At 43.0% G+C, this 14,859-nt stretch overlaps 1 protein-coding gene across 1 annotated transcript in view; it reads left to right on the plus strand.

The window, feature by feature from the left end:
* The first annotated feature begins 562 nt into the window (after window positions 1-562).
* The window catches only part of UGCG (UDP-glucose ceramide glucosyltransferase), a 40,100-nt gene continuing 25,803 nt past the window's right edge, over window positions 563-14,859 (plus strand). Inside the window, exon 1 of the mRNA XM_045882927.3 lies at window positions 563-1,130. Coding sequence (XP_045738883.1) covers window positions 1,033-1,130 — 98 coding nt within the window. The 5' untranslated portion in view covers window positions 563-1,032. The remainder of the gene's footprint in view (window positions 1,131-14,859) is intronic.

Below are 14,859 nucleotides of genomic sequence, written 5' to 3' on the forward strand. Positions count from 1 at the left end.
ACACGCTGTCTCTATGGTGCTTACAGATCTGTGAGGAATAAGATTATTTTGCTCTCGGGTCGGCTGTGATCCAAGACAACACAGCATTAAAAGCAGTGAGGGAGGAAGGCAATGGGACAGCCAAGCGCCCAGGAACGTGGCCTGGAGGAGGGCCTAAGCCTCTCTGAGCAAGACCGGGCGGAGAAGCTGCAGACGCAGCTTTGGAAGCTAGATTTCGAGACAACTCGGGCGGCCGCCTGCAACTCCGTGTGTTTCTCTGGGGCGCCCGGAAACACTGGAGCCCGGCAGAGGGCAAGCAGCCTTCGAGCCGGACACAGGGTCACGTGCCGCCACCGCCGAGGGAGGCCGGCCCAGGGCGGCACTCCTGGCCGCCCCGGGCGCCGCCGCCCAACGCCGAGGGTTAGGCGCGGCGGGAGACAGGACCCCGCGGGGAAGGCGGGCTCGCGTCCAGCAGAAGCCTCCCAGGGGCGCGCTCCCGACGGTGACGGTGACGCAGCGGGCGCGAGGGCGGCAGGGTGGGCGGGGAGCAGCGGCGCGCACCACCCCTTAGAGGGACGGGCGCCGCCGTTCCGAAGGGCGGGGGCGGGGCGCGCCGGAGAGTCGGAGCGCTGGCCGCCGGTTTTGATTAGTGCGCGGAGCTGCGGCGGCGGAGCAGGGTGCGGAGTTGTGCGGCCCGGGGCCGGGCGGCGAGGCGGCGGGGCGTTGGCATCGGGGGCGCAGGCGCGCAGGGTCCGGCCGGCGACCGCGAGGGTGTGGAGAGGCGAGCCTGAGCGCGGGCCACGGTCGCTCTGACCACGGAGCCCGGCCACCGCAGCGCCCGCAGCAGCGAGCGCGCCTAGGACAGAGCGCGAACGAGTGCGCGCGGGCGGGGCGCGCAGGCCCTGCCCGCCCCTTCCGTCCCCAACCCCCTCCGCCCCTTCCTCTCCCCACCTTCCTCTCCCCTACTGCGCCCCCGCGCCGGGCGCCCACCCTGTCCTCCTGCGGGAGCGCGGTCCGCGGCGGCGGCCGGAGCGGGCCAGGCCAGGCCGGGGGATGGCGCTCCTGGACCTGGCCTTGGAGGGAATGGCCGTCTTCGGGTTCGTCCTCTTCTTGGTGCTGTGGCTGATGCATTTCATGGCCATCATCTACACGTGAGTGAGGGGCTGCTGGAGGAGCCGTTGGCGCGGGGGTCAGGGCCTCGGGGTGGGTGGGTGGGAGGCATTGCGCTTTGGAGAGGATTGGGCTCGGGTGGGGGTGGAGAAAGCTGATTCTCATACTGTTCCCCGCCCCCCATTCCCTTTCCCCTTGGACCAGCTGGGGCGGGGGTCCTTGAGGGGGGGAAGTGATGAGTGAGGGATTTTGCTGGGCTGCTGGCGACTGCACGGCCAGGGGAAAGGAGACTGCTCTTTCTACGTGTCGGGCGGAAGGTTGCTTGCTTGGTTTCATTGTGTCGAGAATTCGTTTGATTTTTCATCTGGGCCAAGATGTATAGTATGTTGTTGCTGTTGTTTTCTCGATCTGGACGACATTTCTATTATGATGATGATCGTTCCCAGTCTTCTGGGAGCTGCACACAGCTACCCGGGGACCTCCCTGTGGATTTTCTTCTTCCTGGAAGAGCTCTATGCTTTTAGATAGGTGTGAAGCACCTGTCCACCTTGAAAAATGTCCACCAAACCTCCGGGCTGACGTTATAGCCTTGAGTCATGTCAGCTTGTACATTTCATTGTGGTTTTTTTCTTTTTTTCCAGTTCCTTATTTATAGTCTTCCTTAGATTTGTCCCTCCCCCCACACACACACCCCTTTTTCATTATTCAACAAATACTCCTTGAGGCCTACTAGATGCCATTCACTGGGGACACAGTGGTGAGAAGGACAGAATTCCTGTCTTCATAGAGCTTACATTCTAGAAGGGAGAGACAGATAATAAAAATTCGAATAAGGTTATTTCAGGTAGTGATAAAGTCTGTGAGTAATATAAAACAGGGTGGTGGGATGAATAATGACAGGGTATGTGGCTAGTTTTGATATTTCAATTTTTTAAATGTCTTTAAAATAAAATCTGTTTTTCCAAAGAAATGAAAGAATTGCATAGAGCACATTTCTGATGGATTCACTGGCATTTTAGCCTGAAAAAAAAAAAAATGACTATACATAGTAATCTTTATCACCAACTAGAAGAGGGCATGTGTTAATAGAGGAGATGGGAGGACTTTTAAGAAATTTGTTGCTCCCCTCCCCCCTTTTACTACAGAAAAAAATGTGCTTTTTCTTTTGGAAGTTCTGCATTTTATTAGTATAGGGTGGCATTTCCTGGTACTGGAGAAAGATGCTACATTGTAGAAGACCTACCAGTATTTCTTTGGAGATGAAAGAAAATGCCACTTGGATATTGCTGATCTTAGTTTTTGTAGTTTGTGAACTGTCGTCACTGAACACTTTCTGGCGTTCATTTTTAATATATGAGTTCTTAAAAATCAATTTTGTTCCTTTTTTCCAATCATAAAAAATGTTTACTATGTAAGGAATTTAGACAGTACAGAGTGGAATAAAGAAGAAAGTTAAACACACGAACCAAAACTCCCTAACCTTTTGTGACTGTCTTTGTGTGTGTGTTTGTGTGTGTGTGTGTGGGCGTGTGTGTGTGTGTGTGTGTAGAGAGAGGAGATAGAAGGGAGGGGGGGGTCAACATTATGATTATTGTTCTGTAGCTTGCTTTTAAAATTAATCTATTTAGTAAATGCTTTCTGGGAAGCTCTTTTGTACAAGGCACTATTCTAGGTGCTGGAAATAAGGTTGAAGAACAGGACATCCAGGGTTTGCCCAGCCTGCTCACATGGAGTTTACATGTAGTGTCATGACCATTTTTTTCCATGTCAGTAAATGTATGATCTCTATATCATTTTAAATAGATGCATAGCATTTTTGTTTATGAGGTACTAGTATGTATTTGTTGTTATTAATTGGCATTTAGGTTGTCAGTTCATCAAGATAACAAACACTGGTGAATTCATATGTGTATATTTTTGAGAGAGGATTTCCTTAGTTTACATTCCTGAAAGAGGAATTATTGGGCCAGAAGTCTGCACATTTTAAACTTTGATACATATTGCCCTATAGAAAGTTGTATCTATTCATAGTCCTGGTAAAAATGTATAATGGTGCCCATTTCCCAAGTATCAGGCTCTTCACTGTTTTATTTTCATTCCTTTAATTACTGGTTCCATTGAACATTTTTCATATATTGATACGCTAGTTACATCTAGTTGTAAATTACATACTCATAATACTTTGTCCTGCAATCCATTGCTCTGTTAATCTTTATATGAAGATTGTTCTTCTGTGATAAGTTGAAGTTTTTTCCCTAGCTTTTTTTTTTTGTCTTTCAACTGTGTTCATATATTTAACATGGAGAAAATTATGTGTGCCTGTGTTTTGGGTTCTCAGGGCTTTTTTTTTTTTTAATGTTTTTGACTTGTGTAATTTTATATCTAGTCCTCCAATTATTATATAGTTAATGTCTGGTTTTCTTTAGTAATTTGAATTTTCTTCATTTTTTTTTTTTTTTAAGGTTTTGTTTATTTATTTGACGGAGGGACACAGCGAGAGGGGGAACACAAGCAGGGGGAGTGGGAGAGGGAGAAGCAGGCCTCCAGGGAGCCTGATGTGGGGCTTGATCCCAGGACCTTGGGATCGTGACCTGAGCTGAAGGCAGATGCTTAACGACTAAGCCACCCAGGCGCCCCTTCGTTGGTTGTTTCTTGTTTTTGTTTTGTTTTACATTTTATCCTGTAATATACTCGTTTTACTTCATTATATGATGAGAGCCAGAGCCTTAATTTTAGGTTCACCTAAATATTTAGCCACTTGTCCCAAAATCACTTAGTGAATTACTATTTTATTGTTCCACGGTCTTGAAATACTGTTTTTATTATAGACTAAATTCGTCTGTATACTTGCATATGTCTCAAGGCTCCCAGTGCTGTTTCATTGATCTATTCTTGTACTAGTATCCACTGTTTTAATTAATGAAGTTTTACTACCTTATTACTGGTGAGGCAAACCCCTCATTCTTTTCCAAACTTTATTGGCTTTTACACATTTTTACTTAAAGGTGTATTTTAACATTTTTTCCAAGACTCTTAAGTAATCTGGTTTTATAACTGCAATTTTTAAATCTTGTTCTTAAATTGGAATTATTAAATGTACAGCTCAATTTGGAAGAATTTGACTTCTTTCAACATAGGACTATGATATTCCCCTTCCCTCAATTATATATACATAATGGTAAAGTCATAGTTCTTTTTTTTTTTTTTTAAGATTTTATTTATTTGACAGAGAGAGAGAGAGCGAGAGCAGGAACACAAGCAGGGGGAGTGGGAGAGGGAGAAGCAGGCTTCCCACGGAGCAGGGAGCCCGATGTGGGGCTCCATCCCAGGACCCTGGGATCATGACCTGAGCCGAAGGCAGACGCTTAACGACTGAGCCACCCAGGCGCCCTAAAGTCATACTTCTTTAATTAGAATGAACACTAGTGATGTAGCCTAATATTCCAAGTAACCTGTGCTGTTAGACTTGAGACAACTCCACAGTTGTTTTAAGTTATTTATTTTATGTTTAGAGTTTTCTTTAAATACTTTGTGTTTGAGAATAGTGCAAACACTTAGCTTAGTTAAAATACTATAGAGAGGCTTTGTATTTATTTTCTAATGCCCCATATAGTTACCTTTGTGACTGATAGTAACAGGATCCTGAAAATAGAATGAAGAAAATGCAATTAGTTTATAACAGATTATAATGAACAGCTAGTTAAAGGAATCTTGTGAATACCTTTCCGAAATGGGTAATTCAACATAGAGCAAATAGTCAGCAGCTTAATTTATGTATAAATTAAATCTTAACCCTTTTTTTTGGATAAGTTCCTTTCTTCTGGTCCCACCTTCAAAATTACTTATGTGTTTGATCTCATTACTTTCTTACTGAAATAAAGATACTTCCCAGTTTAATGAGTTATTTTAGGCATAGAACTACAGTTTGTGCTCCCTCCCCACCCCCCCCACCCCCCCACTGTTATTTAGTGAAATTGCAAACTTGTTAACATTTTGACAAGGAAAGCTAAAGAACACTGGCAACAATATTTTGGTTAAAATAGTGTGCTAATGTTCTGTATTTTATTGAAGAATATATTTTCTGAACAATATATTTTCTGAACACATGGTCTGTGTCTCTCAAATCTTTTTTGAAATAAGGTAAAGTGTACATAAAATAAGCAGATACTGAAACTTTCCTACTTTGTGCTTGCAACTGGTGGAAATGGAGCCTATTTCAAAAGCTTATATTGCTCCATTATCTGGTTGTCACATTAAAGAGATTAATCATGGACACCTAATTGTTAAAAGCATTTAAGTCATGCAGATATTATAGTAAATGGCTAAGAAAAGTTATAAAACTTTTAAAAACCAATTGGTTATTTTTTTAAATTAAATACAGTGTGTAATGGTATCTAGTTAATTTAGATTCAGTGTTCTATTGAGTTGTGTCCTCTTAGAAAGAGACAGAGCTAATAAGTATTGGCCTGTATTAAAAAATGGAGCTCAGGGGCACCTGGCTGGCTCAGTTGGTAGAGCATGCAACTCTTGACGTCAGGGTTGCGAATTTGAGCCCCACCTTGGGTGCAGAGATTACTATAAATAAATAAATAAACTTTAAAAAATGGAGCTCAATGTGATTAATACAGTGAACAGTTCTTGCTCAGATTATTCAGACTTCACAAATGTCTCACAATTCCTATAAGCCTGCAATTAAAAAAAAAAAAAAATGAGGGGGCGCCTGGGTGGCTCAGTCAGTTAAGTGTCTGCCTTCGGCTCAGGTCATGATCCCAATCTTGGGATTGAGCCCGTGTGAGGCTCCCTGCTCAGCGGAGAGCCTGCTTCTCCCTCTCCCTCTGGCTGCCAGTTTGCCTACTTGTGCCCTCTCTCTCTCTGTCAAATAAATAAATAAAATCTTTAAAAACTAATTTAAAAATTTTTTTTAAATTGAGATAATTTATAAACCTGAAAGCCATTTTTTAAATTTTTTAAAAATTTTATTTATTTATTTGAGAGAGAGAATGCACACAAGGGCATGTGACCATAGGTGGTGGGGGGCCAGAGGGAGAGGGAGAAGCAGACTCCCCGCTGAGCAGAGAGCCCGATGTGGGGCTCCATTCCACTACCCTGAGATCATGACCTGAGCTGAAATCAAGAGTGGGATGCCCAACCCACTGAGGCACCTTCCTTTCCAGTTTTCGTATTGAACTGATGCTTAGTTATTTTGTAATATGTTCTAGATGGCAGACTTTTGTGGGATTACTGCCTGTAATGTTCAAGATAATATTCAAATTAGAGACTAAAATTCAGGGCTCTTATTCCCAAGATTTTTTTTTTTTTAATTTCCTAAAAAAACTAATGAGTCTAGCCTCGCTGGGCAGAGTTAACGGTTAAGTGATCTTTGAGTTTTTCCTTTTTGAGAGCTAGTGTGGTTTGATAGTTTGGGAGCTGCGGTGAAATCCTACAAAGTCTGGAACCAGTCACTTTCTTCTCTTTTTAGCCCTTAGGAGCCATATTGCTGGATTATAAGAGTATCTGAGTGAGGCATCTTGCCTTTTTCCCTCCATCTCCCTTTTTTTTCCCTTCTCCCTCTCCTTGGATTATTATATTTTGTCCTCTGTTTGTAAAGTTCTAATGTTCAGTGCTAGGCTTTATCTTTTAAGTGACTGGAGGTGCCAGGCTAGTGTGAAAATAACTTCTTGTATCTGTAAATATTAACTGCCCTCTAGTAAAGCAGAGGTCTTTCCCTGGAGTTTCCTTTCAAGTTCCTTCTACCTTTTCAAACCTTTTTAGCACAGCAACTTTTATACCTGCTGCATAGCTTTTGAGTGGAATTTAAATACTCATTGTATCAGGATGTCTGTGAACATCCTGTCAGAAACTAATTGTTTTTAATGTAAATTTTAGCATTTCAAATAATATTTTTAGATAGTATGATCTTTGCCTTAAATTCCTTAATACATTGGTGTTCTGAGCCTTAGTGGGATTGTAAATCAAGAGCTTCTTTTCTGGGTTCAGTTCTGAGGATGCTCTTGAACTTTGGTCATGTGTTGATCAGTTAGGGTCATTGCTGCCAGGACCACTTTTGGGAGAATGAATGAGGCAGTTGAGCCTCTTTAACCTGAGCCTGGGAAGACACCGAATTGGGTGACAGTGTGATAACTCTAAAAAGCAACATGACAATTATAATTCAGTGTTAATATTTAGTGATGGTTCTGTTAATGCATTATCCGACCATTTTCCTACATCATGAGTGCAGTACCCTTTATCTCTACTCTAGATTATTGAAACTGTCTCTATTCACTGGTATCTCTACCAACAGCCTTGCTCCCTTTCTGCTTTATTTTTCTTACTGTAGCCTTATCCTCCTGGAGTACTAATCTTAGATCATGTGCTTAAAATATTACCATGGTTCCCTCATTGACTTAGGTTAACATTCAGGCTCCTTAACAAGACACGCATAGTTCTTTAGGAGCTGAGCCCTTGTACCTAATTCTTCAGCAGTATTGAATTACTGACGTTCCCCTGAATATGCTGTGTATTAGAATTCTCTTTCCTTCCTTTTTTTTCCCCTCCCTTCCTTTTTGTTTTACTTCTACTCATTCAAGTCTATTTAGACTTTAGCTTTTTACTGCATTATTAGGCACCTCTTCCTCTTTTTTTTTTTTTTTTAAGATTATATTTATTTATTTGTCAGAGAGAGAGGGAGAGAGAGCACAAGCAGGGGGAGCGGCAGGCAGAGGGAGAGGATGTGGGACTCGATCCCAGGACTCTGGGATCATGACTGGAGCGGAAGGCAGACGCTTAACCAACTGAGCCACTCAGGCATCCCAGGCACCTCTTCTTATATCCTTCTTTAGTGCCTTGAATTTACCCATCCAGATTGTAAATGTGTTCAGTTGTCTCTTTTCCCAATTAGATTGTAAGATCTTGAGGGTAGGGATAGTGTCTTATTTACTGTTCAATGTCCAGTGTGTACTAGGCACTCAATTATTGCTGGTTGAATGAACGAACTTTGAATTTTTTCCAGTGGTAATGGTGGATTTTTCAGTGTCTTTAGTTCAGTGTCATTTGGCCCTTGTGATCTGAGGTAGATGGTCAGATTTGGGGATGCTTTCAGTGGTGATGGACTTTAATGAAATTTATTGGACCAAATGGAATCTTTATTTCACTATTTCTAATTAATAGCACATTAAAATAGAAACAGGGTTTTATAACATGCTTACCTACAAGTCTGAATCCCCTCCCCAAGGTTTTCCTATGGGAATGCCTATCTGACCATAAATAATCTTTACACTAAGATCTGACTTTCAGGGGATGCAGAGCCCAGTACTCTCCTGAGTTGGTTGATGTGCAAATCATCAGTGCCCCCCACTTTTCCTCCATCCAAGAATTTTATTTTATACACAGAAGAATTTGAACATCACATTCTGCTTTAGCCAGTTTTGTAGAAGAGCACTGAGATAGTCCCATTAGTTTCATTTTGATGTGAAAAGAGTTTGAGCATGTGGTATGTTTGAGGGTCTCCTGTGTTTTTGAGCACTATGTGCTGGAACCATAGCTTCTGCTGGGTGCCTGGCTTACTTAGTTGCTATTAGCAAAACACCATGCTCTATCCATTTCCAACTAGGGCAGCTCTGTTGTCACCAAAGGATTAGTGAATTGGGGTTTTTTGGGGGGAGGGTGTGGTAAAATTAATAAAGATCTCTTGTTTTCAATGGTAATGGAATCTTTTGTATTCTGTAGTATATAAGTGTACTGTCCAGTGGAAATAGGTTGTGTTTTCCCATAAAGCTAACTCAGTATTGGTTATTATGTGTTTTGTGGGGAATCTCGTGTCTGCAGAGTTCAAGTTGTACCAGAGGTGTGCTTTGTGTTGCTGAAGAAGCTCATCTTGATGCAGTACCGTTGTTGAAAAGATAGATGCAATATGGAAGTAACATGAGTCATGACACATACTGATTATAAACACACGGTAACAGCCTTCCAGGGCACAGTCAACAAGTAACAACAACAGAAGCCTTTAATCATGGGAAATTGCAGGCATGGACTCTGTGAAGTAGGGGACCTGCTGATACAGCAGTCAGCCTCATTTTACATGACATATTAACAAGCTTGGTGGCATGGAGCAGAGGAGATAAATTCCGAGAATCAGATAAATTGGTTCAACTGAGCCACCCAGCAGAACTATAAAAAAGCACGATCTGGGGCTGTTAAGCAAGGTGAACTTTGCTCTCAAGGAATCCACATTCTCCCTTCAAGCCTTGTGTGAGGACCTTGTGCCGCCGTTCTGGGAGGTGTAGCTTTGCATTAGGATTGCTGCAGAGGCTGCTGTCAGCCGACTGAAGGGGCACAGCCCGCCCTCTCTCCAGGGAGCTTCCCTTCGCACCAAGCTTCCTTCCCTCCTGCTCAGAACGAAATTAGAATATGAACCAGTAAAATAAATCATTTAAAGTCGTGCACACTAGCAAATCAAAAACTTGAGAGGGGGGGAGCTAAAGAGTAGACGGATGAAACAGTAAGCCAAAATGATGAAAAAGAGTAACAATTTTAGAGACTGAGCTGTTAGGAAATAAAAATCACCTAAGATGAAAGAAGGCCATTCCATCAGCTCAGAAGTTGAAACCCCTTGTGCCGAGAGGCGATTAGGCTTCACGAAGATAAAGCTGCTATAAAGTCCAGCAGAACCCCTGAATATTTCTTACCAGTTGCTTGGAACTCTTTGAAGTGTTCCCTGAATAGATGTCCTTCTAGCTCACAATGGAAAGCAGGACCCTGAAGGCCTCTCTCTTTTGCCTGTGATTCATCCCTCACAACCTTTTAGACTTCACTTACTCTGAGGAAGCCCCATGGATGGTGTACCTGCCTGCACTCCGGCTCCCAGTCCTACTGCTGCTGGCGGATGCAGCCCTGCAGGTGCCTGCTGAGAGCACCTCCAACCCCCTGCGCTTGAGGGCAACGGGACCTTAATTACGAGTTTTGTGACAGAGTGACTAGCTTCTGATAGAGAATTTAATTTAGAAATCATTCCTCAGGAGTGACACATTGAAATTTTCCTGTGCTTTCTGTCTCCCCAACATTGCTCACTCACATTCCAGGATCATTTTATCCTTTAAAAATGAAACAAATCAAAACCATTGACCGGACATAGAGGACGTGCATTCCTTTTATATCCAGTGTGTTCCTGAAAATGTAATAAAATCAAATTTCTGAAAATCAAATAGATGTAGGTGTTAGGGGAGATTCTATTTCATAAAGAACTAAGATGATTATTAAAATCCCCAGTTATGGTTCTGCTTGGCCTGCAGCCTGGGACATGGCTACCACTGGATTGAGGGCTCACCCGGTGTTAGGGGTTGTGCAGAGGGGCCTCCCCCTGGCCTGGACTAGGGTGAGAAGGCTGCCTTGTAGCGTTTGCTCTGGGGACTGCCATGGGCATGGTGATTTAATGGTCAACAAAACAGTCTCTTCTGGAATCCCTCAAAACGTCTCCATCCTGGAAGGCAGTGTGCTTGGATTACATAGTAACTGGGAGTGACTTTGCTCATCGTGTCTGGCCTTCTCCCCTCAGCTCTGAGCGTGGCGAACTCTCCCTCTAGCAGAGCCAAGGGAAGGGTTCTTGTGGCAGTGGAATCCCACATTTTGAGTGAGGCTCTGAGGGTAGAGGAATTCAGAGAAGCCAGGACTGTGCAGTGCCTCTGCCCAGTTGAGAACCTCTCTAGTGGTTTAAAAGGAGAGCTCAGGCCACTTTCAATGGATCATTGGTGATATTTAATGTTCCTCTCTGTTGTACTTAATTGCCTCTATGCTTTTGGATGATCTCTGTAGGATTTTGAATTGGTTCCTAAATAGTGAGCATAATTTTAACTTTGAATATAACTTTAGCCTAGATACTGCATATAATTTAAACTTTACATTAGATGTGTTTTATGCCATGTTTTGACTTGCTCTGTTTTAACCATGATTTGGGACTTTTGATGATTCCTTTCCCCCTTTAATCTTTCTTAATACACAAGGGTGATTTTATGTTTTAAAAAACCCCGAGTGCTTGGGTGGCTCAGTCAGTTAAGTGTCCAACTCTTGATTTCAGCTCAGGTCATGATCTCAGGGTGGTGAGATCAGCCCCATGTTGGGCTCCGTGCTGAGCGTGGAGCCTGCTTAAGATTCTCTTACTCCCTCTCTATCTGCCCCTGCCCCCCAGTGCTCATGCTCTCTCGCTCTCTCTCTCAAACAAAGTAAGACGAAACACCCACATAGGGGCACCTAGCTAGCTAAGTCTGTGGAGCCTGCAACTCTTGATCTTGGGGTTGTGAGTTTGAGCCCCACATTGGGTATAGAGATTAATTAAAAACAAAATCTCATAAAAAATAAAAATTAGGGGCGCCTGGGTGGCTCAGTCGGTTAAGCGTCTGCCTTCGGCTCAGGTCATGATCCCAGGGTCCTGGGATCGAGCCCCGCATCGGGCTCCCTGCCCCACGGGAAGCCTGCTTCTCCCTCTCCCACTCCCCCTACTTGTGTTCCCTCTCTCGCTGTGTCTCTCTCTGTCAAATAAATGAATAAAATCTTTAAAAAAAATAAAAAATAAAAATTAATGTAAAAATCCAACATAATGGCTTAATATTTAAATATCTATGAAAGAATCTTTAAATATATGAATTTCCAGTTCTTCCATTCTGGTGTATAAGCCTCATCAATGTTTGACATTTCTAAATCTCTTGGTAACTCAGAGAAGTGGAAAATGTCCTTAAAATTAAAAACAGTAATAGCTGGGTGCCTGGGTGGCTCAGTTGGTTAAGCGACTGCCTTCGGCTCAGGTCATGATCCTGGAGTCCTGGGATCGAGTCCCGCATCGGGCTCCCTGCTCGGCAGGGAGTCTGCTTCTCCCTCTGACCCTCCTCCCTCTCATGCTCTCTGTATCACATTCTCTATGTGTCTCAAATAAATAAAATCTTTAAAAAATAAAAAAAATAAATAAAATAAAATAAAAACAGTAATAGCTATCATTGAATGTTTACCTTGTGGCTTAATCTCATCTATTTCTCACTGCTTTATGAGGTAGGTATTAATTGTCCACACTTTTTTAAAAAATGAGATAAAGAAGTAATTTATCCGAGGATACTCAGTTTGCTGTGAAGCTGGTATAAAAATCCCAGCGATCTGCTCCAGCCCAGGCTTTTAAACCAGCATGCGGCTCTATACAGCTAGTGATAACCTAAAATTAACCCCGGAAGTAATCCACAGGGATAGAGTATCTGTATGGGACTTTTCTCCAGTTGCTGTGAATCTTAAGTTTCTGGTAACTGGCCATGTTGAGAGTACTATGGAGAGACCCCCTACTTCTTTTCTGCAGCTCTTCCCCATTCTCTGACTTGAACTGCTCCTTCACAGCCTCCTTGTTTTCAGCCATCCTATAACTGCTGATCTTCCTGAGTTTCCACCCTTCTTGCGTTCTTCTCTTCTTACAGTGATCTAGTATTCCTAGGTCCATGGTTCTCAGCTTTGCACTTTGAAGTCACCAGGGGAGGCCTTTTTAAAAAAAAAAAATACTGCTTGCTTACATCTTAGCCCTAGACATTCTGATTTAATTGGTCTGAGCATCAGGATTTTTTTAAACTCCCCAGGTGATTTTCTTGTGCAGTCAAAGTTGAGAACAACTGCCCTAGGCTACCTATCCACAGTTGTGGCCTCCACCTGTTATCTCTTGTTTTGTCGAGTTCTCCATCTAGCCAGAACTCAAGAGTTCATCACTCCATCATCTTGCCCCTCACCTTTCCTCCTGTCAGTCGGCCTTGTTATCCTGAACCCATCTTATAATTTATAGCTTCTCAACTTTCAAAATCCTGCAGAGGGCAATCACATAGCCATGTGGGTGAGTACTACTACACATTCGTGGTCTCAGATCTCTGCTTAGCCTGCGGTGCTATCTGAATGCTTTGTTGCTTTATTTAGCCCCTGTCACCCGTTACTGGGAGAACCTCTTCTAATTCTTCACCCCCCTACCTTCAATCTTGTCAGATTTTCCTAACTCCTGCTTCACACCGTGGGTCCTAGCATGCCATTAATTATTTTAAATTTTCTCTCTCTTTACCTTTGACTAGCTTGTTCCCCTTACTCTCTATACTCAAGTATTAAAGAAAAAAAAATTTTTTTTCCAAAATTAAACTGAAAAACCTTTCTCCATCTAGTTCCTCTGGCCAGAGTAACTTTTATTCAGGTCAGATTTCAGGAGACAATAGTGTTTATTCCCTGTTATCACATTGTACTTCTCATTTATTTACTTCTTGGCCTGTTTTCATTTACCTCCCCCTGCCCACAGTGCTCCAAGGTCCCCAAGGCCACACAGTCAGGGGACAGTCAGGGACATGTCTTGACCTCTCCCTCAGCTGCATTTAGTGTTGTTCTTCCTTGAACACTTTCAAAAAGAAAAACAGCTTAGCCAAATAAAGCCTTCTTTACTAAATCCTTTCTTCCTATCTTTCTGCTCCTTGAGTTACTCACTCCTGGTCTCCTTCATCCATTACTGGCCCTCTATCAGTTACATTGATTTGTGGGTACCTGCTAATGGCATGCTCTACCTGAGACAGCTAATGTATTTAACAAACTCTGGATGACTCCGTAATTTTTTTTTTTTAAGATTTTATTTATTTGGGACAGAGAGAATGAGAGAGAGAGCACATGAGAGGGGGGAGGGTCAGAGGGAGAAGCAGACTCCCCGCCGAGCAGGGAGCCCGATGCGGGACTCGATCCAGGGACTCCAGGATCATGACCTGAGCCGAAGGCAGTCACTTAACCAACTGTGGCTCCGTAATTTTATCTCTGAACCAAACCTTACCTTTTTTTTTTTTTTTTAAGATTTTTATTTATTTATTCATGAGAGACAAAGAGAGAGAGGCAGAGGGAGAAGCAGGCTCCCAAGGAGCAGAGAGCCCGATGCGGAACTCGATCCCAGGACCCTGGGATCATGACCTGAGCTGAAGGCAGACGCTCAACCATCTGAGCCACCCAGGCGCCCCAAACCTTACCTTCTGAGCTCTGTATATGTTTATTTACTCTTATTTAGTCAGTGGTTTTTTTTTTTTTAATTGAGATAAACATACTGTTTATCATTATTTTCCTGGAGCCTGGAGAATTTATAGTCTACTGTAGTGTGGTTCACACTAGCCTGCATTAGAATCATTTGGGATGCTTGTAAAAATAGATTCTTAAGCTCTGCAGCTGGTCCATTAAGTTGTGATTTTTACCTCTGGGCATTATGTATATTAAATGTTGAGAAACACTGGTCTCCTGGCCTGGAAATTGTTTCAAAGCAGTAAGCTGGGGCAATTGGAGGGCTTACTTCATTTGTTTTCCATGTCGCAGGAATCACTGTCCTTTACCTTATGTCCGGTATCTTAAAAACCATTGTTTCCCATATTTTGTCTGATTTTTTAAAAATTGCTTCAGGTGGGCAAGCAGATTCAGTCCCTATTTCTTCATCTTGTCTAAAAGTTTAAGTCCAGGGGTGGGAGTGGGGTTTAGGCCAGGGTTTTTGGTACTTTAGTAAGGACAGAGACAAGGCGGCAGACTATTTGTATTAGCCCCAAATTGGAAATAACCCAAATGCCCATCAACAGAAAGTAGCTAAATAAAATGTGGTATATTAATACAAGGAATACATGCTGTAATAAGAATGAATGAACCAAGGGCACCTGAGTGAGACAGTCATTTGGGCTCAGGTCATGATCTTAGGGTCGTAAGATCGAGCCCCGTGTCGGGCCCATGCTCAGTGCAGAGTCACTTAAGGTTCTTTCT

This window comes from Mirounga angustirostris, unplaced genomic scaffold, assembly GCF_029215605.1.
Source record: "Mirounga angustirostris isolate CCGP_5_RB_7025 unplaced genomic scaffold, mMirAng1.0.hap1 SCAF_15, whole genome shotgun sequence".
NCBI lineage: Eukaryota > Metazoa > Chordata > Mammalia > Carnivora > Phocidae > Mirounga > Mirounga angustirostris.